The sequence below is a fragment of the Caretta caretta genome, chromosome 6, assembly GCF_965140235.1.
Source record: "Caretta caretta isolate rCarCar2 chromosome 6, rCarCar1.hap1, whole genome shotgun sequence".
NCBI lineage: Eukaryota > Metazoa > Chordata > Testudines > Cheloniidae > Caretta > Caretta caretta.
In genome coordinates, this window is record NC_134211.1 from 66380001 (window position 1) to 66406972 (window position 26972).

The window sequence follows — 26972 nt, forward strand, 5'->3', positions numbered from 1 at the left end:
TTCTGAAGTGAAGATTTTATACAAGGAATGTCATGGATGGTTTCTCTTTGTGCATTAACATGGTAGTGAAGCTACATGCATGGAAGCCACATAGGGCATGGCCTTCAAACCAACAACAAATATTAATTGTATTGTCCATCACCGATTCAAAAATAAACAACTCAAAGTGCAGAGCTATGCTGTAAAATGTCTTTTCTAAGACAGGACTGTTACCCACTCCCATCCCCCACTCCCTTCCGGGTGACTATCAGCTTATGACAGCCTTTGATTACAAAATACAAGTTCGTCTCTGGAAGTTTAACCAGCAGGGAAGGTTTCCTCCCACACATTCCATTTCAGCTTCCGCGTGAAGTCTGGGAATAGATGCCTGGGGCAGTCACTTTGCAAACAGGTTCCTTTGGGGGTGAGAGCAAGAACTATTAGTTAAAAGGCCAAAGCCAGCACACTTGTTCAGAAGGTCTAGTCTTTTATAGCAGCTAATTTAATAATATAGTCCTAACAGAGGGTGTCAATCATTGAGCTACACAGCAGGTAGGACTAAATCAGTTTCAGAGTATCGTGTCAAACTCCAGCCACTACAATTGGAGACAAGTCCCCTCCATGGGAGCATCCCTTGTCTACATAAGCCAAAAGTTCAGTTCATGATGGACTCTTTATTTCTTGTCATGAGAGCCAAAATCCACAGAAAGGGAGCATATCAGTTGAGCGCAGTGGTTTGCTCATTGCTGATAAATTCAGTGGTTCAATGCAGACCTTTATGGAAGGGTAAAGTCCAGTGAGTGCCACTTGCTAGGAGCTGAGAAGAGATTCCTGTTTTCCAGCTGGATCTGTAGGTTTGGTTGGTTGGTTGTTGTTTTTATAAGAAAGATCACAGTCAAATCTGTGCCGTTTCTATGCAGCCATCTGAAAGACCATTGGTGGCACCATGGATTTGGAGACCCTTTAAAACTTTAGTAAGCCTAGCAAACACTAGACTGCAGGTCATGCAATCTTCCAGAAAACTGGCATTTGCCTCGTTCTGGTCACAAGCCTCTTAGTTTCTGACAAACCTCATAAAGCAGTTAAAGTCCTCCTGAAAGAAATCCAAGCGCATGGGAATGTGGTCAAGAAGAGCGAGGCCCTGCTACCTTGTGATCTTGTGCTGACATGGAAATGGCTTCTACCACAGATGCCCTAGCATTTTCCATATCATTTGTTTTCCTTTCAACAACTCTAGCTTGGTGTCTGCCATGGTGCTAGGTTCACCTCCACTCGCCTGCACTGCAGTCCCATGACCTGCCAGACCAGCATCTGTGACCACAATTCAAACAGATTTTGCAAACCCTTTAGTGCCAGCAGGTGGAGCCTCCAGAGGCAGGGACCCTCCCGTTATCAGATGCAATTCATGCATCTATGTTTGGGGAGCCTTGGACCCTCTTGGCAGCAAAGGGTCTAAAACTTTACAATAGGACCATGTGATGAGCAAAATGCTGCAAGAGAAGAATTAGAAGGCACTGCAGTGGCTATGAATTCAACCCAATACAGCAGGGTCCAGCTGCATCTCTTATTTGAACTAGAAATATTCAAAACTTCACTAGCCACCGGTATCCTTAACATACTAAATTATATAGATATAGATGTTTAAACTGGAATAAAATACACTGGATTTTGGGTTGCTCATTTACATGAGCTCCCCTTTTCCCCAATCAGTTTACAATTAAAACCTGAAGGTCCAGTTTACTCACTTGAGCTCATGTCCCAGCATTCCAAGATGGGTAGAACATGAGAGCAGGCCAGAGATCAGAAACATGCACTCTAGCTGCTAAAGGTGAAAGGGAGACCAAATATTTTTTTCTAACCCTGAGAACCTAAGGAATCGTGAAGGACCCAGACAGGAAGCTGGGGTTAAAGATCACCGGGTTTCTTATTGCAGTTAAAACAGACTCGCACTGGATGATCCCATCCACGGGAAGGGACCGCTCGGCGCTCGTTTGAACATTCATCACAGAATCCCTGGCCACAGGCTCGACAGTGGTGTTTAGAGAGCTTGATGTTGAACTCCTTCTGGCAGTTGTGGCAGTGCAGGATTTCATGATCCGGCACCCAGTAAGCAGGTCTAGCAGCATCTTTCACGAGCCCTACAAAGGATGAGAAAGAACCACAGCAATTAGAATGTCTCCTGTTCTTTGCTAAGGCAGAGGAGGGGAAGGACCCAAGGATACCAGCCATGTCTGTGCCTTTTCAAGGAGCTCATTATGGAAACTGTTAAGATCTGCCCACAGAACACTTCATTCTAGCAGGCATCTGCTAGTAGTTCAGGCTATTCCAAATCTTTCATATTGTGCCCCTGTACAATTCAATGGCATCGTTTTAATGGGGACCCTACCACCACTACGCCACTGTTTAATAAATAATAATAATAATAATTAATAATTAGTTAGAGCTGGTTTGGTAGCCCTAGAGAATGAAATCCAATAGGCACAACATGCACTGGAAGCTTCCCCTCCACATTCAACCCTGACCAAGTCAGGGGCCAGATAGCAGATCAGTCTCCAAGTCTCTCTCAATCCTAGACCTCTGTGCTAAGACTGCCATCCAGGATACCAATTTATAGCACATGATGTGGATGCTTGTCTACTAGTAACCAGACTGAGAACTCCAGTTCATTTCACATCAGGCACCAAATAGTATCAGTGGCTTACTACACTTGGTGACTACTGACCTTGGCTAGATTTGGACCAGTGACCTAAACATGAAAATTCCTGCATTAAATCTTATTCAGTCTGGCATATCAAGTTAAGTAGATCTAATAGATCTCGGGGGGCCATACAGCCCACAATGTCATGGGCTTCTTGTACTTCACATGTGGAAGTAGGGCAGCTATTATTCTTAACCTCTAGTCTTGGCTCCTCAAGAGAACAGGGTGATCAAATCTCTCTGAATGACTGGAATAATCCCACAATCAGAGTATTATGCCAAGAAAGGCAGAGATTCTGGGCTGGGAAAAAAGCACAGCCCCACGTTGCTATTTTTTTTTGCCATTTTTTGCAGAAGGCCATCCAGGGTAAGTGGAGGTGGACACCTCCTCCGGCCATGACTCGTTCAGAGAACATTGGCTTTCTCTGCCTTATCTTCTGTCCATTGTGGTTCAGCTGGGTGGTCAAAACAATCTAACCATCACTCTTTCAGGTATCAGAGTAGGAGCCGTGTTAGTCTGTATCTGCAAAAAGAAAAGGAGTACTTGTGGCACCTCAGAGACTAACCAATTTATTTGAGCATAAGCTTTTGTGAGCTACAGCTCACTTCATCGGATGAAGTGAGCTGTAGCTCACAAAAGCTTATGCTCAAATAAATTGGTTAGTCTCCGAGGTGCCACAAGTACTCCTTTTCTTCTTTCAGGTACGTGTACAATGGTGGTAACACCAACATCTGGCAGCTTCATTCCTGCTTCCATTTTATTAGATAATAAAAGATCTGCCAGCCTGATTAAATTCCAGACAGAGCAATGGAGAGAAGGTCTGATGAGTGGTTAATGCAATTCATCACCCTCTACTGCTGTCTACCTCCTGTGGGGGTTTGGTCAGCAGAACAAACAGCAGTTCAGCTGTGGAACAACATTTAAACCCAGGTACCTGCTGCGGCACCTGGGCTGGTACCCAGTGCACTAACAACCAACACACTGTCATTGTACTAAGTTCAGCATTAGGAACCATCCTCCCAGTTACTGGATGTTTAAATGTCTTGGTCCTGATTTGCAGAAGTGCCGAGCACCCGTAGATCCCAATTATGTCAACTGCAGCTGCTGGCACTCAGAACCGCTAAAAAACCTGATAAAATGTCTCATAGTTTGGCCACGATTTTTTAAGTACAGCCTAGGAAACTCAGTCTGGCAGATCACTGCAATAACCCTACTGGCGTATCGGGAAGAAGTGACACTCAGAACTCAAGGATCTGTGATGCTGCACTGTGGAGAGAATAGAAGTGAGGAGGCGTAAACTGGAAAAAAAAATGCTGAGAAAGTAGAGGAAACATAGGGAGAGAGCTTGGCAGGGCCCACGGCCCAGCAGGAGCAGAAGTCAGAAGGGGGACCCTCGAGCTACATTGGCCCCCTGAGACAAGAAGTGTCAGTGTGCCATGCCAGCTCATTTCAAGCACTGAAGTTTAACAAACAGCTCTGACATACGCAACCAACATGTTCTTAGATAGAAAAACAATTGGAAGCAAAGGCACCCACCTAGTGGGATGTCTATGGCAGTCACCACAGCTCCAAGAGTGTTCTGCACTGCCTCACCGACCTTCCTGGCGATCAGTGTCCCACCTTCCTCCTCTGTCTGTGACTCGGGCACATCTGCATGATAGAAGAGTTATGGTTCAAAATGCAAGCCACAGTTCCTGCCAAGTCTCAGTTAATTTGTATTATCAGAGAAACTAATGTTAAACCAAGGTAACTTGGTTGGTCAGGTGCAGCACCCATAGCATAGGCCTGGGGCTCTCTGGCATCCCAGTGTAGCCAAACACCAGTCAGCCTTTATTTCACACCCTCCATGCCTTCCCTGGGGAAATTTGCATGACCTTCACTGTTACGCTTTTCCTCCACCCACGTGGACAAGACACAGTCTACTCAAGACCAGTGCAGAGGGATGCTATCTCCCCACCAGCAGGAGATGTTGCCTTCTGGGATATTGGGATAAAGTCCAATTTAGAAATAATTCCTCCAAGAGATCAGATTTTTCAGTAATTTCTTGTGAATGGTATTTGCAGTAAAAATGGTCTCTCAGAGTTCATCTGCTTTCCCCACCAGAAGCATTCACAAACATGATTTCAAATCCTGCTCTGAGGTGGTGTGTACCCAAAAGAATGGCACCATCTACACCCATTACAAGGGCATCAGTTGGCAGGTTGGATCAGCCAACTTCCCTATCTGCCCTAGAATGGGGCTTTTGAAAGAAAATCAGTGGTAAGATTTCAGACACAACATATGGTTAATGCTGACAGGAAGGTGGAGAATTTCTCTCCATTCCCAGAACGAGCACAGTCAGGTCAGCATTACCTAACCGGATGCCCCTGCTGTCATGGCAGTTGTCACACACTCTCACTGGCGCCGGTCCCCAGCCCCGCTCAGGGACGGGGCGGGTCTTGGAAGAGCAGCTATCGCAGAAGCCCTCCCCGCAGGCCCGGCAGTGATGTTTCGTATCATTATCTTTAAAGGACGTGCCACACTTGTTGCAATTCTGAACAAGACAAACCAGAAAGAAAAACTATCAGTTTGATTTTCCTAATTATCTCCAATTAGAAAAGCGTCCGAGAGCTGGATCACGAGACGGCAGGGACCGTGGCACCTATGAAAGTGACTGGATCCTGCATGAGTGGGGAAAGTATTGTAAGTCTCACAGTTAACTGATCTGTACTTGCACTGCAGAGACTTTTTGATGTCTTTCTCTGAAGTGTCTTGGGCATAGACTCCACTTGGGGTGGTGCCAGCATTGTCCTTCTGGCTCAATGACTTCATACCCAAAGAAGGGACCCGTGGGAAGACAAGCATGCTGTGGCTAGGCCAGCAGCATTACCGTGAACCCTGTGGTTACAGCCATGAATTGTTACAGCTATGCTTTCTTGGGTGCCTACAGCACTGGGCAGTTGACCTGTGAACACTTGAAGGTTTTGGAAAACAAAGATAAGATGGTCATTTCCAGTTTAGTCATCTGCCCAATTCCTTTTATATGCTTTCTCAAAGGAGTTGGAAGTCTCTCTCTAATTGAATTGTAAGGGCCAAGTATTCATATCCAGCTTCATATTTTGTACAAATTGGTTGCACTTGCAAAAGTGGGAACGCAAAAATGGGAGGCCAGGACTTCAACTTTGATTCTTTATACTCAAGAGCAAGTATGTGGGAGCCAGCATTTTTATCAGCAGCGTTGATGGTGGGAATGGGTCAAACTTGAAGAAGCAGAAAGGGTCAGTGGAATAATAAGGGGACAAATTGCACATCCAGGGAAGAAGGCATCTGACATGATCTTTCTCAGGCCAAGCCAAGAACGTGAATAGCAAGGGTCCCTGCCATTGGCTCTGAAGAGCTGCCGGAGGTGGGTGAGCTGCAGTTTGCAATCCACAGTAGACGAGGCACCTGAAATCTATCAGATTTTTTTTAACTGGTTACTTTGTCATTTTATTTTTTGGAGAAGGTGTGGAGGAAGGGTTATGTTCAGCTCAGCAAAGGGAGCAGTTTCCCTCAACAGCATGAAAGCACGGCAGCTGCTACATACCAGGATTTGAGAGTTGGGTCTCCAGTAGGCAGGGGCAATCTGGTCCGTCAGCCAAGAGGTCACAGCTTTTGTGGGTCCCAGGCTGAGCTCAGACACAGACTGTGCCATGAAATTCATCCCATCCAACAGGCGCTGAGCTGCATTGTTGTTGTCTTTCAGAAATCCATCTGTCTATAACACAATGGGGATTTACATGAAAATGGAAAAACAGAGAAGGAAACGTTTACTTCTCCTGAGCAGATGCTTCTTGGAGCAAATGCCCATCCACTGCTGCTGTTAAAATGGAGAACACCACCTGGAAGAATCACACTCCCATCTTTTTTAGAGAGAGGGGATGTTTTAATGGTTTAAACATTCACACTAGGAGTCCAAATGTTGATAAAGTCAACCCACTTCTTTATCCTTCCAAGGTAGGCTGAGCACTGTTCAATTTACTGTGTGCAAGACTTTCAGTGGGACCTTAAAAAACAAGGTCCTGTCCTGACTCCTGTCTCATGTGGATATTGAATATCCCATGGCACTTTCTGTAAGAGTAAGAGGTTTGCTCATATGTCCCTTATTCCCACGGTTGTTCAGCATGCTGTGTGGCAGGTGGCTGTATTTCAGTGGGGATGTGTGTAAGGAGCATTTTGGGATGAAAGCCCACTATAAAAATGTAGAAATCATTTACTTATTAATCAGAGATGGGAAAGACCTGTTAGGTTTTCTGACTCATCTCTTGGGGACCACTGCAATATCATGATCTGTCCAATCCAATTTTTAATGTCCACTTGGGCAAAACTTGGTTGCCTCTTGCTCTGAGGATGCCCATCCTTGAAGAGGCTCCATACTTCAAGCAGCAGGGGCAGCTGCCATAAAGAGAGTCAGTCCATTTTTTCTGCCATTATGCAAAAAAAAAGAAAGAAAGAAAGAAAGAAAGAAAGAAAGAAAGAAAGAAAGAAAGAAAGAAAGAAAGAAAGAAAGAAACCACCCACATCTCCAAAGCACCCCAACAAGACTTACTCCTGGCCAGACGTGCTCAATTTCTGTCCTCACCACTGTGTCCACAGGATCTTGGTTCCCAAACCAGTACTGCCGGCTGCGGTACACCACTCCACAGTTGGGGCACTCAATCACATACCTGCAGTGAGGAACAAGGAGAACTGGTTACCTAGCAAGGGGCTGGAGGCCCAAAGGAGCTGGCAAAGGAAAGGAAAGGGAGAGCAGAAAGTACTCACCCTGACCAGGCGTACTTGGCAAGGCCCATCCAAGGGGAATCAGTGGAAGCAGATGTTTTTGGCACCACATTGACCTCCATCCCACGCTCGTAACAGGCCTGGAACAGGAGTGTTTGATTAGAATCACACGTTTTGGTACCCCAGACACTGAGTCCCATGTGACTGTTTGGTCACGAGTGGGTTTAAGGGCCTTATCTGGTGTGTGTTTGTGGAGATGGTTTGCTAAAGGGGCCACATGATGGACCCCATCATTGATAACGGAATTTTTGTGCATTATGACCCAAATGATGTCATTTGTCTAATCAACAATAAAAATATGGCTGTGGGTGAAGTAACCCCCAGGCTCCTCCACGTGACCTTTGAGTTACATACACTCCCCCCAAAAAAATCAACATTAGGGGTGGAGGGAAGGAAATAAGGAGAGCAATTCAGAGGCTTATCCATTCACTGTACGGAGACTGAAGAGCAACATCTAATGCTTAACCTGTCCTGGGAAATGGCAGCAGTGCAGCCCTCGGCGATTCAGCCAGCAAAACACGCAAGCAGTGCAACTGGGCTGCCGGCAAACAGAACAATTACCAAAGAACTGTTAAAGATCGACAGGAATCTTGTTGCCACGAGTCTTCAACAGAAAAGAGGAGCAAGACCACAGGCACATGTGAGTAACACTTCTCCCTCTCCGGGTACTGGACCCCGTCCCTAGGGTTCTGCTTACCTTGCAGGTATAGACTCTGTTATCGTACTGGTGGGAGTATCTGCATCGGCTCTTGGCTTCATGAGGAACTCCTTCTTTCGCATGGTTCATGCTGTTCTTACAGCCACACCTGGAGTTCAGAAGCAAACAGTGAGCAGGCTAGAGAGTCACTGATACAGGACAGATCTCGGTATAAGGTCAGCTAAGTTGCCAGAACTAAAACTAGGTTTTATTCAATATGTTATGTTTGTATAGCCATTGAAATGCAGCCACCATGGAGTGGAGTAAGCAGTGGTTTCACAGCAACGTTATACAGCAATTTAGTACAGGAAGTAAACACTGTATCCAACAGAAGCTGCAGAGGGAATCTAGATGGAACTAACCAAGATCGGAATTTGGCCAAGACATGAGAACTAACATCCCACCTCTCACAAAGAAGAGCTAGAGAATCTTTAATGACCACAAAAGACAGGGAACCTAGTTTTACATCTTATTTGATAGACAGAACTTCCAGCAGCACAATCTTCCATAGCACCATGTTGATACAGCTCAGTACAGACTCAGAGGGATGACTGCAACCTACTGAATTACCAGCACCACTTACCACATCACCTGGGCTTTCCTTAGACAGGACTTGCACTCAAGTTCTGAGGCATCTGACTGGTTAGTATGCAAAATCTCATCAGCCCCAGTGGGTGTGGCTTCTAGTCACAGGCCATAGGTCACAGTCCAAGACTGGGTGGATGTATGTTTTGGTGATGTTTATGTCATGAATATGACAGAAAGTCTCACAGGGCAATTATTTCTGACTTCAAGGGATTCTTGTAGACCACTCATTTCACAGTCTGCCCTTTGAGGGACTTGCCAGTTCTGAGACAACATGTTTATGAACACTACGGAAGCGATGTGGGCAAAAAGAGATTACACTGATACTTAACTTGAGATATTGCGGATTCCACAATATTAGGTTTCGACGGCAATTTTGATATGGGAGCCCCGGGTGGCCGCTCTCAGCCCCAAGGGCCGACAATGGAAAATCACGGAAAAAGTAATAATGGGCTTTATTACTGCAAATAATATGGTCCATTATTACTTTTCCTCAATTTTCCATGGCTTGTCCGCAATTCAGCCACAGTTTTTTGACCCTCGTCCCGCAATTCAAGTAGGGTATTGCTGATAAATGGAAAGGAGACCCTATTGCCTAGCTGGGACACAGAGACAGCACCCCCCACAGCACACACCTTGAACTGCTTTTCAGGGAGTTCAAATGGGTTCTGGTGTCAGGGGAAACATACAACTTCTGTATTCAGACTAAGGAGTTATCACACTGATGTCACCACCTATGCTGATGATGCTTCTCCAGAGTACTTGTGACCTCACTATGACAGTGCATTCTGATGCTGCAGATCTTGACAGTACGGTCTCCCAGAGGGACGAGGGTGTATTTCTTGCCTACTTACCCACAGCTGAGGCATATAGTAGAACAGGTGAAATACTCATCCGGAAAGAAGGAGCTGTGAGCCATCTGGTCATCGGGGATCTCACCGCTGAACCGGTCGCTCAATGCCTGTCAGACCAATTGAGAGAAATTGCTGAGGAATTCAGAGCAACAAGGACACTGATTCACCAGGCCAGTGACAGCCTTCTGGAAAGGTACACATCTTCATGGACATCCTGGGAGGCTTCTCATGGACACTCCATGGGTTCCTCTCTGGGAGAGGGCCAACTGAGCTGTGTAGCTAACAAATCATGGTTCACTGACCAGGAAACCATACGGGTATGAGCTACAAAGGAAAACTATAATCCCCCCTGCCTTCCCTCTAATACAGACCAAACAAGATCAACAATCTTGCACTTGTCAGGGAGATGGAATGGATGATCTCAAGGGTTTTTTCCATCTCTAACTTCTATGATAGGGCAGAAGGGGTTGGAGGAAGAAGGTTGCACAGAGTAAATAGCTGGATAAAAAGGGTTTTGGATTCCACACCAAAGGAAACAACATTTGGTCCTACATACTCAACACACCATGCAAGGTTTGAGCTAGGTGACTTACATTAACTAGCATTAATTAAGGACATTGGGAACCTTTTAGTGATGGTGAAATAGTGAAAGTTTCCCTCCTGGGGCTTTGTCAAAGTGCCTCAATCCTATTCTGCAGGGACCACATATGAGATGAAAAGGGAGCTCGCTCTCCATGGTCCATTCAGTCCTTGGCTTTTGAGCTCAGACTGCAAACAAGCATGATAATTAGGGCCAGTTGTGATGGTAGCTTCTGTGATGGAGACGTCTCCACTGGGACCTGGGGCTTGTCTACACTGGCAATTTACAGCACTGCAACTTTCTCGCTCAGGGTGTGAAAAAACACCCCCCTGAGAGCAGCAAGTTTCAGCGCTGTAAAGCATCAGTGTAGACAGCGCTGGTAGCTATGTCCCTCATGGAGGTGGTTTTTTTAGAGCACTGGGAAAGCTCTCTCCCAGCACTGCACCGCAACCACACAAGCCATGTTAAAGTGCTCTAGCATTTTTTAGCGTTTTAGCATTGCCAGTGTAGACCAGCCCCTGGACTGTGACCAAACACATTCCACACAAACCACTAAGTGGCTCTCAAATGTCAGCCTTTTGATTACTGATGTGGGCTGGATGTGAACTGGCAGCACCATAAACCAAATGTGGCATTAGCCCTTAAATACGTGAGAAAAGCAAACCACCACAGCACACATGCTGCAGGAATGGTGAAGAGGTTGATATTCTTCTCTTCAAAAGAGATCACTTTTCTTCTTTTACTAAAAAACCAACAAAGCAAAATAACAGACTCTGCCCACACCCCTTCCCCATTAGATACTCAGAACTATGCACTGCCCCGGTGGAGCTATGTTCCTGATCTTCACTGATCCCAAGGGTCAGATCTTTCTTTATCTAGAGAAGAAAGGCAAGAAAATACTTTCTCTTGTAGGGACACTGAGGAAAACATCTGCTGCAAATCTATGTCTAGGTGACTGCCTGGAGACCAGTTACCCTGGTAACAACATAGATCTCTCCATTGAACCAAAATGGTTGAACTGTGTCTGTCTTGGGCATTTATAACGTGCCTACCGCTGCTAACAATGAGCTTCAGGGTCCAACCCTAGTTCTTATACCCGTATTATAAAGTATTTAAAAAGCTACATTTAATGCTTTAAAGAGGCAGAATAATGTTATTTTAAAAGTTTCATTTTTACAGGCTTTGTTTGCCATGAAGCCTGAACTAAACATCACGTCTAATAGGCAACTCTATCTATATAAGGTTTTCCTGGAGCCCGTCATGATAATACTGAAGAGCTGAACAAATGAACTAAATATCATGCTACTACTTTAAAGAGTTACCACATTCTTTAATATAATATTGTTTGACTTTTATGTATATATCAGTCTCTACCAGGCAATCAATTCCTGATGGTCCCTTGGGTGACTATGCACAAAGTAAAATAATAATATAATTAAAACTCCTCAAATATTTTACTTTGTGAGGCATTTTGGAAAAGACAAGTACCATACTGTTAATCTGTCCATTTGCTTTGGTAAAACAAGTCTTTCAAGGGATGTTATGAAGGCCAAAAGTATAACTGGGCTTAAAAAATTTTTTTGTATAAGATCATGGAGGATAGGTCCATCAATGGCTATTAGCCAGGATGGTCAGATATGCAACCTCATGCTCTGGGTGTCCCTAAACCTCTGCCTGCTAGAATCATAGACTTATAGGACTGGAAGGGACCTTGAGAGGTCATCTAGTCCAGTCCCTTGCACTCAGGGCAGGACTCGGTATTATCTAGATCATCCCTGACAGATGTTTATCTAACATATTCTTAAAAATCTCCAATGATGGAGATTCCACAACCTCCCTAGGCAATTTATTCCAGTGCTTAACCATCCTGATAGTTAGGAAGTTTTTCCTAATGTCCAACCTAAACTTCCCTTGCTGCAATTTAAGCCCATTGCTTCTTGTCCTATCCTTGGAGGTTAAGAAGAACAATTCTTCTCCCTCCTCCTTGTAACAACCTTTTATGTACTTGAAAACTGTTATCATGTCCCCTCTCAGTCTTCTCTTCTCCAGACTAAACAAACCCAATTTTTTCAATCTTGTTTCATAGGTCATGTTTTCTAGACCTTTAATCATTTTTGTTGCTCTTCTTTGGACTTTCTCCAATTTGTCCACATCTTTCCTGAAATGTGGCGCCCAGAATGAGACACAATAATCCAGTTGAGGCCTAATCAGCGCAGAGTAGAGCAGAAGAATTATTTCTCGTGTCTTGCTTACCACACTCCTGCTAATACATCTCAGAATGATGTTCACATTTTTTGCATCAGTGTTACACTGTTGACTCATATTTAGCTTGTGGTCCACTATGACCCCCAGATCCCTTTCTGCAATACTCCTTCCTAGGCAGTCATTTCCCATTTTGTATGTGTGCAATGGATTGTTCCTTCCTAAGTGGAATACTTTGCATTTGTCCTTATTGAATTTCATCCTGTTTACTTCAGACCATTTCTCCAGTTTGTCCAGATCATTTTGAATTATAATCCTATCCTACAAAGCACTTGCAACCCCTCCCATCTTGGTATCATCCATTGTACTCTGTATGCTAGAAGCTCGGACTGGACAACAGGCAATGGCTCAATCAATGATTGCTCTGTTCTGTTCATTCTCTCAAAAGCATCTGGCACTGGCCACTGTCGGAATACAGGTTACTGGGCTAGATGGACCAATGTGCAGACCCAGTATGGCCATTTTTATGTTCTTCTGTTAAATGTTTAGTAATGCTACTCCAGGGTGGGAAGGGCAAGTTAAATTGTTCCTCCTTACCTAAGCTCCCTCTAGCCCAGAGGTGGGCAAACTACGGCCCATGGGCCACATCCGGCCCGTGGGACTGTCCTGCCCGGCCCCTGAGCTCCTGGCCTGGGAGGCTAGCCCCCTCACTGTCCCCCCTGCTGTGCAGCCATGCTGCCACGTCAGCATCGCTCTGGGCAGCGGGGCTGTGTGCTCATGCAGGGCAGCGTGGCAGTGTGTCTGGCTCCAGCTGGGCGGCGCGGCTGCCAGACCTGCCACTCTGAGCAGCATGGTAAGGGGACCAGGGCTGGGGGGTTGGATATGGAGCAGGGGGACCCGGGGGGTAGTCAGGGGACAGGGAGCAGAGGGCAGTTGGATAGGGCAGAGGTTCGGGGGGGGGGCAGGGGAAAGGGAACGGGGGGGTTAGATAGGGGATGGGGTCCCGGGGGGCGGTTAGGAGTGGGGGTCCTGGGAGGGGGCAGTCAGGGGACAAGGAACGGGGGGGGATTGGATGGGGAGGGTTCTGAGGGGGGCAATCAGGTGGTGGGAAGTGGGAGGGGTCAGATAGGGGGTGGGGGCCAGGCTGTTTGGGGAGGCACAGCCTTCCCTACCCGGCCCTCCATACAGTTTCACACCCTGATGTGGCCCTCGGGCCAAAAAGTTTGCCCACCCTGCTCCAGCCTGTTCCTTTCAATATGGCAGCTGCCATCCTGGTATCCCCTTGGCTTATGGAATTGCAAACTCATCAAGAAGCTAGCAAAAAAGAGTCTCCGGTACCATCTGTCAGCTCGCCAGTCTCCTGGATTCCTCTCAATCAGGCTTCAGGCCAGAACATGGCATAGAGACAGCACTTATTTTTCTGGTGTATGATCACCTCATGTCCATAAGACATTGAAAGTACACCCATATTCATCTTGCTCTGACCTCTCTGTGGCATTTGGTTCACCCAGTCATCAAATAATCCTGGCTCAAATCCAAGAAACTGCAGGGGTTAACAAACACCCTGGATTAAAATATCTCAGGTCCTTCTCCAACTGAAGCTAGATGGCTGCCAAAGACTCAAAAAGTAATAGCAATTTTTTTTTAAGTACATCAGAAGTAGGAAGCCGGCTAAACAACCAGTGGGGCCCCTGGACAATCGAGGTGCTAAAGGAGCACTCAAGGATGATAAGGCCATTGCAGGGAAACTAAATGAATTGTTTGCATAGGTCTTCACGGCTGAGGATGTGAAGGAGATTCCCAAACCTGAGCCATTCTTTTTAGGTGACAGATCTGAGGAACTGTCCCAGATTGAGGTGTCATTAGAGGAGGTTTTGGAACAAACTGATAAATTAAACAGCAATAAGTCACCAGGACGAGATGGTATTCACCCAAGACTTCTGAAGGAACTCAAATGTGAAATTGCAGAACTAGTAACTGTAGTCTGTAACCTATCATTTAAATCAGCTTCTGTACCAAGTGACTGGAGGATAGCTAATGTGATGCCAATTTTTAAAAAGGGCTCCAGAGATGATCCCGGCAATTACAGGCCTGGAAGCCTGACTTCAATACTGGGCAAACTGGTTGAAACTGTAGTAAAGAACAATACTGTCAGACATACAGATGAACACAATTTGTTGAGGAAGAGTTAACATGGTTTTAGTAAAGGGAAATCAAGCCTCACCAATCTACTAGAATTCTTTGAGAGGGTCAACAAGCATGTGGACCAAGGGGATCCAGTGGATAGTGTGTACTTAGATTTTCAGAAAGCCTTTGACAAAGGCTCTTATGTAAAGTAAGCTGCCACGGGATAAGAGGGAAGGTGCTCTCATGGATTAGAACTGGTTAAAAGATAGGAAACAAAGGGTAGGTATAAATGGTCAGTTTTAAAAATGGAGAGAAGTAAATAGTGGTGTCCCCCAGAGGTGTGTTCTGGGACCAGTCCTATTCAACATATTCATAAATGATCTGGAAAAAAGGGGTAAACAGTGAGGTGGCAAAATTTGCAGTTGATACAAAATTACTAAAGATAGTTAAGGCACAGGCAGACTGCAAAGAGCTACAAAAGGATCTCTCAAAACTGGGTGACTGGGTAACAAAATGGCAGATGAAATTTAATGTTGATAAATGCAAAGTAATGCACATTGGAAAGCATAATCCCAACTATACATATAAAATGATGGGGTCTAAATTAGCTGTTACCACTCAAGAAAGATCTTGGAGTCATTGTGGATAGTTCTCTGAAAACATCCACTCAACGTACAGCGGCAGTCAAAAAAGCAAACAGAATGCTGGGAATAATTAAGAAAGGGATAGATAATAGGACAGAAAATATATCTTTCCTCTATATAAATCCATGGTACGCCACATCTTGAATAATGTGTGCAGATGTGGTTGCCCCATCTCAAAAAAGATATATTGGAATTGGAAAAGGTTCAGAAAAGGGTAACAAAAATTATTAGTAGTATGGAACGGATTCCGTATGAGGAGAGATGAATAAGACTGGGACTTTTCAGCTTGGAAAAGAGATGGCTAAGGGGAGATATGATTGAGGTCTATAAAATCATGACTGATGTAGAAAACGTACATAAGGAAGTATTGTTTACTACTTCTCATAACACAAGAACTAGGGGTCACCAAATGAAATTAATAGACAACAGGTTTAAAACAAATAAAAGGAAGTATTTCTTCACACAATGCACAGTGAACCTGTGGAACTCCTTGCCAGAGGATGTTGTGAAGGCCAAGACCATAACAGCGTTCAAAAAAGAACTAGATAAATTCATGGAGGATAGATCCATCAATTGCTATTAGCCAAGATAGTCAGGGATACAACTCCATGTTCTAGGTGTCCCCAGCCTCTGTTTGCCAGAAGCTGGGAATGAGCGACAGGGGATGGATCACTTGATGATTACCTGTTCTGTTTATTCCCTCTGGGGCACCTAGCACACTGGCCACTGTCGGAAGACGGGATACTGGGCTAGATGGACCTTTGGTCTGACCCAGTAGGGCCATTCTTATGGGCAATGGTCCCTTCCTTTCCCATATTATTCAACATCTATAGGAAGCCAGTGGCAGAGCTGGTGAAACAATACAGACTGTAATGCCAGCACCACCTGGATTATACCCAGCTTGTATGTCTCCTTTATGTCAAATGTAAATAGTACTGGCTTCCAGCTTTCCCAATGCCTAGCTGAAATCAGCGCCAGGATGAAGAGCAATTGGCTAAGTCTGAACCCAGAGAAGAATTAAGGCAATGCTGAGAAAGAGAGGGAAGAGCTCTAAAGGACTCGTTATAGAGGTAACAACTCCCTCAATTGTGAACATCTGCTCTCAGATTGTTCAGTCAGATCACAGCCTTGGGGTTCTTTTGGACTCCTCGAAGCTACTGGATGGTCACATAGCTATGGTGCCAAAAAATACCCATTTTAGTGGCTCATAGACTGCTCTACACCCTATCGGATACAAACCTGGACAGTGACTCCCACATTGGTGACCTCCAGAGTTGATTATTGCAACTCATATCTAGAAACAAAGCGACATACCCTGAAAAAGCTCCAACTGGCTCAAAATACAGCAGTCAGTCTGCTTAGTAACACAGATCATTGTGAACACATCATCCCAGCATTCCGCTATCTGCAGTGACTATCCACTGAATACAGAGTCCAGTTCAAGTCACGTGTTCTGATATTCACAGCCCTCTCTGAGGCTGGCCCTAACCACCTGACAACTAACCTTTCCCTTCCCAACCATGACCTCCCATGACAGCTACATTCCCCTGGAGCAATTAAAATGCCCACCAACAGGAGGCAGCGTATGAGTGCAGGGGACAGAACTTTCACAGAAGCCAGATCCAGATCAGGGAACTCCCTCCCTCAGGAAATAATAGTGGACACAGGAATAACCATTTTCAGAACCAGATGCAAAAAACTCTTTTCTTCAACTTTTTGAGGGAGAACCAAGTTCATCACAAGCATACATACATAGAAAATAATCATGCTCTTTCTCCTACAGAGAGAGAGTGATTGTTATTCTTATTTTTAAATACTTAGGAAGCCCACTGATATTATGGTGATAATATAATAGATATATTAGAGAGGTCTTCAGCCTCTCTTCCACCCCTCCAGCTCCTTTCCATCAGCCCTCAAGTATGCTACTGTATCTCTAATCCTAACAATCTCTCCCTTGATCTCACTTGCTTCTCCAGATACTGCCACATCTCCCTCCTTCCCTTTGCCTCCCAGCTCCTTCAGTATACTGTCTGTACCCAGTGCCTTTACTTCCTCACCTCTCAGATCCCTGGCAATCAGAACCTAGGAACTGGGTTAGACCAATGGTCCATCTAGCTCAGTATCCTGTCTTCTGACAGTGGTCAATGCCAGGTGCTCCAGAGGGAATGAACAGAACAGACAATCAGCAAGTGATCCACCCCCTGTTGTCCACTCACAGCTTCTGACAATCAGAGACTAGGGACACCTAGAACATGGGGTTGTATCCCTGACTATCTTGGCTGATGGACCTATCCTCCATGAACTTTTCTTTTTTGAACCACGCTATAGCTGTGGCCTTCACAGCATTCTCTGTCAAGAAGTTTCATAGGTTGTGTGTGTTGCATGAAGAAATACTTCCTTTCATTTGTTTTAAACCTGCTGCCTATTAATTTCATTGGATGACCCCGGTTCTTATGTTATTTGAAGGAATAAAAAAAACCTACTCCCTTATTCACTTTCTCCACACCATTCATGATTTTATAGACCTCTATCATATCCCCATTAGTCATCTCTTTTCGAGCTGAATTCAGTTTCTACCCTTATTACAGTACTGATGCTGCTCTTAAGAAAGTTACTGATAACCTCCTCCTGGCCAGATCCATGAGCATCTTTATAAATATCCTCCATGAACTGTTTGTCACTTGCAATAAAGTTTATCACGCTTTCCTCCCCCAATCAGCTTTCTCCCAGGTGTGGGTTTGAGATTTTGCTTTTCTGGTTCTCCTTTAACCTTTCCATCTGATTCCTCAGCGGGTCTCCCTCTGTTCTTCTTTATTTTCCCCCTGTCCTGCTGTCTTCCCCCAGGATAGATCCACCCAGCCCATTCAACCGTCTATATGAGATACATTGAAGACTTTCCTTTTCTCCAGATATCTGCAATTCTGCATTAGAGTTTTGTGTGGAACTTTATTAGGGTACATGATACTTGGGAACGGTGCGACAGACATGAATAAGTACCCCAGGAGACTCTTCCCCAACCGCTGGTGAGCCACACTCTTCAGCAAATGACTTACTTTCAGTGCTTTGAAGATAACCCCAGGTTGTCGTGGGGAACGGGTGGTATTGTTCTCCAGCTGGTACTCCACAGCTCTCCTAAGTCCCGAGAAGTCTGTGGGGGGATTGTAAGTCCTCGTTCCCTTGTAGTGGATTGAGCTGAAGGCTTCGGGAAAGCGGCTCAGTTTCCGGAAGCGATCCTGGATGAGTTTTTCAGGTGCCTCAGAGGGGTGATCTAAACCCATTCAAAAGCAGTAACAGGTGTATTAACAACTGCTGGTTTAGCATAACACTATTTAACAACCAGAAAGTGCTTTAACAATGCAAAGTGCTATACTCACATTCCTAACTACTCCTCACCACTCTTCTGTGATGCAGATAAACAAGTATTCCCCATTTGACACATGGGCAGAATGAAACATTTTCAAAAGTCGCCTCTGTTTTGAATACAGTGTTAGCCCCCTACAACCGAAGTTGAGAGCTGCTTAGCACAGCTAAAACTGAAATCAGTGGGAACTGTGGGTGGTCAGCATCTCTGAAAATCTGGGCTTACTGGTCTTAAAACTGGGCACCCAAAATTAGAGGCCAATTTGACATATCTGACATAAAAAAACAAACTTTATGCTAAAGTGTGATAGAACTCAGCAGTTCCTGGCTCCGGGCCACTAGGCCATACCATGAAAGGTTTAGTGTTAGTGCCTTCATTCCCACCACTCCTTATATGTTCTTTCTACATGCAGACCCTATGGCAGGAAAGGGAGTGTCTAGGTCTACTCTCACCCAGAAAAAACAAGCAACACAGAATTAGCAATTTCAGGTCAGACCAACAGTCTACCAACTCCTAGAACATGCTTCCAGCAATGGCATATGGTGTATGCTTCATAAGAAGGCAAATCCCCACGCCTTTTAAAAAAACACAACTCAGACATCCCAACATTGTCCGTCAAGCTGGACAACTGTGCGTTGCTGCATACGGTGTGTGTTAGGGAGGTGGATTCCCTTCTGGCTTCCACAGAGATCAGCTGATGCTCTGAAGTATATGTTTTTATTACCCTGCCATTGTGCATATAACTACAACTGACATTATTGGTCATAAAATTAACCAGCTACAGCATTTGACTCTGACCTCCTGAGGCAGTAAATTCCAGCAGCTAATTACATGCTGTGTGAAATCCTGCTTCCTTATTTGTTCTACATTTACCTACCAAGGTGAGAAGGTGATGCCATTTTTGTATAGCCACTTTGTTGCTTAAAAATACATTCTGAAAAATAACTGTAGGGAGATGCTGGGCTGAATTCCTTGTTTTTTCTATTTTGCTGAGTGCCTTGTGGTCAGCAAACACCCACCCTGAAGAAGCCAGCAACAATGTTGTGGGCCTGCAGGGAGTTGCTGTGGTCTTGCACAGCAGGGCACTTCTGGATGTACACAAACAGAAGGAAGCTAAACCCCATCTGCACTGATGTAGCCAGGTGTACTGACCAGGGCTCCCCCCAACATATTAGAGCGTGGTAGGGGTGGGCAAAGCCAAAAGAGGCTTTAGTGTACACTTTGAAAGAGTAGGTAAACTCCTGGTCCCTTTGAAGTCAATCACAAAACGCCCACTGACTTCAATGGAGCTAGGATTTCACTCATAGATGTGTAAACAAGCACTATGACTTAAATATGCTTAGTCTGGCATGCAATGAACCAAGTTAAAATGCTGAAGAAGGAAATAGACAGTGGTGAGAAATGACAACATAGTGGTGCTGACATCGTGTAAGGCATTGAAGGAAAACCTACTGGCAATATTGCATATTTTGAGCGACTCCCATAGGAAGAAGCAGGACAACCCACCAGCCATTGGCGACCACACACTCAGTCTGTTTCCTAGAATTAATGCCTGCCTAGGAATGGTACCAATCCCCAGAAATCCCAGTGCCCAGGGAAGGGTGCAGGTTTATAAACAAGTCCATTTCATACCTCTTACCCATTTAGTTCTGTAAGTATGATCTGTTTCATTTATTTTTGTGACAGGGTCCTCTACATCCCTATTATAATGTTAGGGTCCCCACTTTCACCTTGCCTTGCTCTATTACCCATCCTCATGGTCCAATGCCACAGTCACTGTCCTATGTTGAGGAGGATCACAGAAGTCTCCCTTCAGGACTAATCAGTGTTGATCATTAACTGGCTAACTGGGTTGCTACCCTGTGACTTAAATCCCTCACTCCACCATCAGAGCATAGCATGCTGCCTCTGCAGACCCTCTGCCAGCCTGAAACATGAGCAAGACCAGACTTTCACCCAGATCTTCCACATGGCAGTCCAATTAACAAATAACATTTAGCTATATTTTGATTCACTGTTTCTTTCTCTCTACTCACCGGAGCCCAATAGCTTGGTGTGCACAGTCTCATGGAAGATAATGACTGCAGGACCCAGAGTGGACAAAGGAACATCCAAGCCACAGCGGGCTGTGGTTGCCTTCAGCTCCTTAGTGAAATGTTTCAGGTAGGCCTCTGAAGCATCCCCAAGGAATTTGAAGAGGTCATTGTGGAGTCTGTCAGCATGTGTACGGTAGATGACAAGGTCAGAAATGGCCAGGACCTTCAGAAGCAGCCGCGTTCTCTGGCTCACGTTTACTGTGGCCCCAAGCAGACCTTCTGTGTCAATCACCACCACTTTGCAGACTGGGTCATAGGCTGCCCATACACCGACCGTGCAGGATTCTTGAGCTGGCGATGTCTTAAAGACCTCATGACCATAGAAGAAAGTGTGGTTAAGGGTGTGTGACTTGCCATCCCCAGTGTTCCCAAAGATGGACACCACCTTCAAGTGTTGGTCAGGCTTGCAGTCCAGTTTCTTAATAAAGTCTTCTTCATTCATCACCTTCCAAAATAAGAAAATTACAACATTATAGATGGGAAACTAGAGAAGACAACACTAAAAACAGAGCTGGCTTCAGGGCTCACAGGCTTCGTGAGGTCGAGCAACTTCCATTTAGGTCCTTTATAAACCTTACAAACATATAGGAGTCCCAGGCAAAATTTTCAAAAACACCAAAGTGTTGTAGGAGCTTAAGTCCCATTGACTTTTAATGGGACCCAGGCTTCTAAGTCATGTAGGTGCTCTTGCCCTCCATCATCAGTGGCCAAATGACAGCTCCTCCATATCCTATCACCAATTCTCCAAGCCTCCCGGAGCAATTTCTCACCCCCCCGGAGCAATACATCTTATGGGATGAGTAGAAAGAAAAAAAAAAAAGCCAGAGATTTAGATCCACACTTCTGAAGTGGATTAAAGCAATTTTTAAAGCAGGCTTTTCAAAACTGCAAGACAGACAGGATATTCCATCTTGTAATATACTTGATTAGGCCTTTTTTTTTTTTTAAGCCACAAAAGTTTGAAAAACAAAACAAAACAAAACAAAAAACACATCACCTTCAATGCATACAATACATCTGGTTTCCGGGGCTTTTACTTAGGATAAGTGAGACTTGTCATACTATTTAATGGCAGATTGTGAGACACTTCTGTTCAGATAGCACAACAATGGGGCTCAGATAAAAGAGACGATCAGATAGACAAGGCAGGCTCACCTTAAATCCTAATTTTAATTGGAAAATAACAGTGCTTTAGAGTTCAAAGTTTTTGTCCTGCTGAAGGTCTGATTCTTGTAGTTTCCCATGTGTGTTCACATAGGGACAAGGCATCCTTCCTTCAATAGGTGTTTGCTCAAGACAATTTGTGTCACAAGAAGAGCAAAATAAAAACACTTACTGAGAGGGATTAAATTCAGTTCATTCCCCCCTTCACTCCTCCCATGGAGTTCCCTTCAATAGCGAAGGGCCGGATTTCCCTTCTACTGGCCACTAACTTCTGGAGGCCTGGGTCATCTCCAAGGAAAAGGAATAGAAAAGATTTCTTCCCATATGCTACTTCTCTCACAAGTGTGTCCCAAAACTCCCCACCCCTGCAGGCCAGTATGGTTGGAACATCTCAGAACACAAGATCCACAGAGGTCAGGAGGCAGTCAATGGATTCTTTGAATAGGTTTATTCTTAGATCACTGATTCAGGTTCTAAAGCCCCACCCTGCTATGGTGAAATCTGTGAGCAAGATGTAGACTGTACATTAAAATAAAGAGAGTCTGTGTTCGAGGGAAAGGCTTGGAACAGCATTCAGAAGGAGAAATTATAGAGTATGGGGCCAGGTTAGTTACAGGCAGCCTCACAACATGAGGGAAGGAAGGAAACCATCCAGAAGCGCCTCTCCTTCTCATCCACGCCTTTACATAGAGTTATCAGGCTTTCCAGGGACACAGTGGGAAGGACGAAGGCACACCCGGGTTTTAGCTGGGGGCAGGAGTGTGCCTGTTTTTGACAGCTGTGTGTTTAAGGGACAGCTTCAAATGCTCAAGTATATTGTGACTGATTAAGACAATTGCCTCTGTAAGGCTCAATGCAGAAGCCTCGCTCTTTAAAAACATCTGCTAGGTTTCCTACTCCAGCCCTTTTCCGAGGACGCCAGTCTTTAAAGAAAAAATAATCTGTCCTTAACCCCTCCCTCCCTCTGCCCCAGAAGCTAGCACTAACCATAGTGCCTGACTATTACGGCCTCGGCACTCTCTGGAGGCCAGATGGGCAACAGCTTTGTTAAAACAATTGCTTAACTATTGGCTGGGCAACCAAGTGGGGATATTTCAGTGTCTTTGGTTACATGGGGTCAAGATGTCTGGTCTGGGATGTCTGGGTCTGGGGGAGGATCAGCAATGTTGGCAGCATGAAGGCAATAGAGAGAGGGAGAGGAGGCCAGCTCCATACAGAATTCCCAGCAACAGGTTTGTAATTCATTAGGGGCCTGATCCTGGACCAGGCCCTCACTGGGTAGGGGCAGTGAGCCCCAGCACCTCTTTCCTAACAAATTAAGCACTGGGCAGGGGCATTAATGTGATATGAATCTGCATAGCTCCAATGTTACTGTTCAGCACGCACTCTTCTAAAATTACACCATGCTAGTGACCTGAACACTGAACTGTTTCACCTCTTTCCAATGCACTGAATACACTTGGGCATCCCTAGAGAATACAACACAACTGTGTAAAATCCAGCCACAGCAACTGGCTCACCAATTTCCCCTCCCAGATTTGGTCCATTTATGCCAGCCAATGACAATTGTTAAGCTTCATCCCAACTGAAAGCAATGAAGATCTCGAACTCAAATGCTTGCTTGCTCCCCTTTTTTGGGGCGGTGAGGGAAAGTCCTAAAGAGGCACAGATCTGCCAGGGTGAGCAACAGCATCTCCTGGTGTTGATGCCAAGGCCTAGGTGGTGGCAGCCCATCTACCACAAACACAGCTGTGTAAATTTCTCATGCTGCATAACACCACACCTCTAAAGTGACAATATCAGGGGACACGGGGCGGGGAGAACAAAACCACACCCATAAATGACACTGCAACATCTGATTTCAGAGAAAGAACTGCACAAGCCTGTCTAAAAAGTGTGGCCTTTTCCTTAGCCCTAGTCCCCCTGCCCATAGTGCTCTTTCTTCCCTTTTGCCATTGGAGATTAATTTACAGCTTTATTATACTTAGAGATCATAACTGATAAACACACTCTTCTACCTCGAATAAAAAGAAATCTTATCTTATTCCCCATATCACAGGTTATAACCACGTTTAGTCTTATTTTCGGTATAGATATTTATGATTATTTGCATTTGTGTTAATAATTGTCATATACTTACATAAAAGCCCCTCTCTAACATGCACTTTTGATGACATCCCCTGAGTGGGTTGTTAATGGGTTTGAATGTGGAACCTTCAGCACTAAAAGCATGAAACTCTACCACTACAGTTAAAGGGATCACTTCTGTAGCTGATAGGATCAGTAGACTCTTATCCTTCTGTGTGGATCAGCCATCAGACTGGGACAAAGATCCATAGTGCTAATGTGGTTCATGTTTGGCTCACTTGTCACTTGTAGAGGGAATTATATACTCAGAAATTTATAACACCTAATCTAATAACATGAGACTTGAGCAATAATAAAAGCAAAGCCATCAAAAAGGCAAGAGAACTAATAACATAACTTCTCTTGATCATCCTCAGGACACGAAACATAGACTGTCAAAAAACTTGGATGTTATCTTGTCTGGAAGTTAAGTACACTGTTTTGAACTTTACCCAATAAAGGGCCTGATCCAAAGCCCACTGAAGTCAACATATATCTTTTCACAGATTTATGGGCCATATGAACTGATGGGATCAGGGAGAAGGTAAAAAGATAGCCCAAGACTCCTAAGATGAACCTCCTATCCATGAATTTCTTGAAACCAATCTCATTCATTAACAATACATGTTAAAATTCATGTACAAAACCCATAAAATGAAAACATTCTCAATGACTGGCACCCAAACAACCTCAACTCTGACCCACAGACAAAACACTCACAATGACTACTACATCTAAATTAGTCTTATCCATTTTTCACAGAACTTTCTCCTCTCAGAACTGTGCATAGGACCTTTTATGTCTTACTCTTATTCATGCAAAGGTTGTACAAAGCCTTCCTGTTCATAAGCCATACACAATTCAAAAAATCAACAATGCTTCATATGATATTCAGGTAGTGTTGTATTGATAGTCTTGAACTGAAGTTTGGAATTCTATTAGTTTGAATTGTATTGACTGTTGCTTTTTAAATCCTACTCTTTGACTGGGTTCATTTTGGCCCAGCATTTCTGGTGACTAAAACTTAAAAGTGTTGGCAATCTATAGTTTTAGATGCCAAACGTATAAATCATCATATCTATCATTCAACAGACTTGTTTGACAACCAATATACCACAAAATCCCCCAACATACAACCACTGCATCGCTTAAAAGTGTATATTTAAAAAACAAAACAAAAAAACCCCCAGAAATCTATGGAAAAATAAATGACAAGATTCCTGGCAGTGTGTTCAAATATGTGTCATATATATCAGTTTTCAAATATCTGCAATAAATCAATGTCTAGAAAAAAAAGAGCAAAAATAAATGAATCACAAAAGGACTTCTTTCATTCTGAAAATTACTGGGTTTTTTTTAAAGTTATGCAATACAAAACATTCTATTTCTACACTTCTAAAAATCATTTTTAAAACTGGTAATACCTACATAAATTCAGACCAATGGCTCTTTCAACTAAAGTCAGAGTGGAAAAGAGTCAAATTAAGCTTTATAATGGAACAGCAGTTGCAATTTTAATTGTGTGGTCTCAACCAGTGCCTCCATAACAGACAGCACTGAACTTCTGAAATGCAGAAGTCAGGAATTTTTAAGCAGCGAATCTCAGAAAGGGTTAGCATTTAAATCATAGAAGTTGGAAATCAAAGAAATCCAGTCCATCTCTCCCAAGGCAACATGGCTCGCTGTGATACTAATGTTTTGGCCATTTCAGTTTTAAATTATTCAAACTATGGGGCTCCATCCAGGGCTGGATTAAGGCTGAAGCACTACAGACCCAGGCCTAAAATGCCAGCTCCTGGAATCAGGCAATGAAATCAGAATCTCAGCTTTCCTTGGGGAAAAAAACCCCCCAAAATCTAGGCCATATGGTTGTGAATTAAAGTCTGAAAATATGAACAGAGCATAACAGACGGAATGATATCTGTCTGGTTCTGCAAATTGAAAGAATGGCTCTGAGAGGTGTGAACTACTCCATGCATCTCAGCGCTTTGGGAAGCCCCACCAGTACCACCCAACGGAGGAAACTGTGCCATGAGACAAGCACAGTAAGCCCACCCACCAACCCCAATGCACCTCAGCTGTTGGGATAGTTACTGGGGGACCCCGTGCTCCTGCCCCTACACCTCCAGAGGGGACTCCTGTTGGTGTCCTCACTGCCCCTCAGTGGAGGGGAGCAGGGGAAAGTCCCTGTTGTCACTCCAGGAGAAAGGGATTCTCTACAAGGGGAGGGAGCCCTCCCTCTGCCATGCAACTCCAAGTGGAATGCAGGACCATGGAATGCGGATGGGGCCACAGTGGGGCCTCTATGTTATGGTGTGCCTAGGGACTCAGACTGCCTTAATTCAACCCTGTTTCCACCACTCCTTTCCAGCTTTCAAATGCCTCAGAGACCAGAGATTCCATTCTTAGCAGGCAGTGTGACAAGTGGGCCAGCAGGATCAAAGCTGAGCGTTTAGTCTAAAAGGTAACCCGTAGATTTGGTTTCCTACTCAGTTTATCTAATATTTCTTCTTTCTTGTCATGAGATTTTTGCTAATGTGAAAAGTCTTTCCAAAAGGGTTATGCAAAGTAGTTAATTTATAAAATCAAGTATTCCTTACTTACAATTAAAATCTAATTTTTCATAGTGAATTACGCCCTGATACTGAAAACACTTCTGCACATTTAATTTTATAGTACCCTAAGTAGTCTCATAGACTTCAATAGGACTAACAAAGATAGGTAACCATGGGCACAAGTGTTTGCAGGAACAAGGCCTTATACCATCATAGGCCCTAATTCTGAGAGAGAGCCCAGGCAGTGGGGAGGGAAGGGAACAAAAGAGGCTTTAAATCAACTTTGTGCCTCTAGAATTCTATATGTGGCCCCCACAGCTGCCTATGGGCCACTGTCAGCCCAGAATAGTCAAAGCACAGTGTTAGGATATAGATATTCAGGCCTGTCTGTAAAGGCCTATAGTCTAAGAATTTAGGTGTATTCTTACCACTTGGCTAGTTATAGAGGTACAAAAGAGAATCAAAATCACTGCCTGCCAATGTAAGGGCCTTCTCTTACTGTG

General features: G+C 44.4%; 1 protein-coding gene across 3 annotated transcripts in view; it reads right to left on the reverse strand.

The window, feature by feature from the left end:
- Positions 1–26972, reverse strand: part of ZFYVE1 (zinc finger FYVE-type containing 1) — a 44265-nt gene continuing 17293 nt past the window's right edge. For all 3 annotated transcript variants that reach the window (XM_075129661.1, XM_048855746.2, XM_048855744.2), the window contains 10 exons: positions 20564–21068; positions 18220–18434; positions 9614–9720; positions 8175–8283; positions 7460–7557; positions 7245–7362; positions 6243–6413; positions 5030–5210; positions 4214–4327; positions 1–2117 (listed from right to left, as the gene is read on the reverse strand). In XM_075129661.1, the coding sequence (XP_074985762.1) occupies positions 1885–2117; positions 4214–4327; positions 5030–5210; positions 6243–6413; positions 7245–7362; positions 7460–7557; positions 8175–8283; positions 9614–9720; positions 18220–18434; positions 20564–21068 (1851 nt within the window). In that variant the 3' untranslated portion in view covers positions 1–1884. The remainder of the gene's footprint in view (positions 2118–4213; positions 4328–5029; positions 5211–6242; positions 6414–7244; positions 7363–7459; positions 7558–8174; positions 8284–9613; positions 9721–18219; positions 18435–20563; positions 21069–26972) is intronic.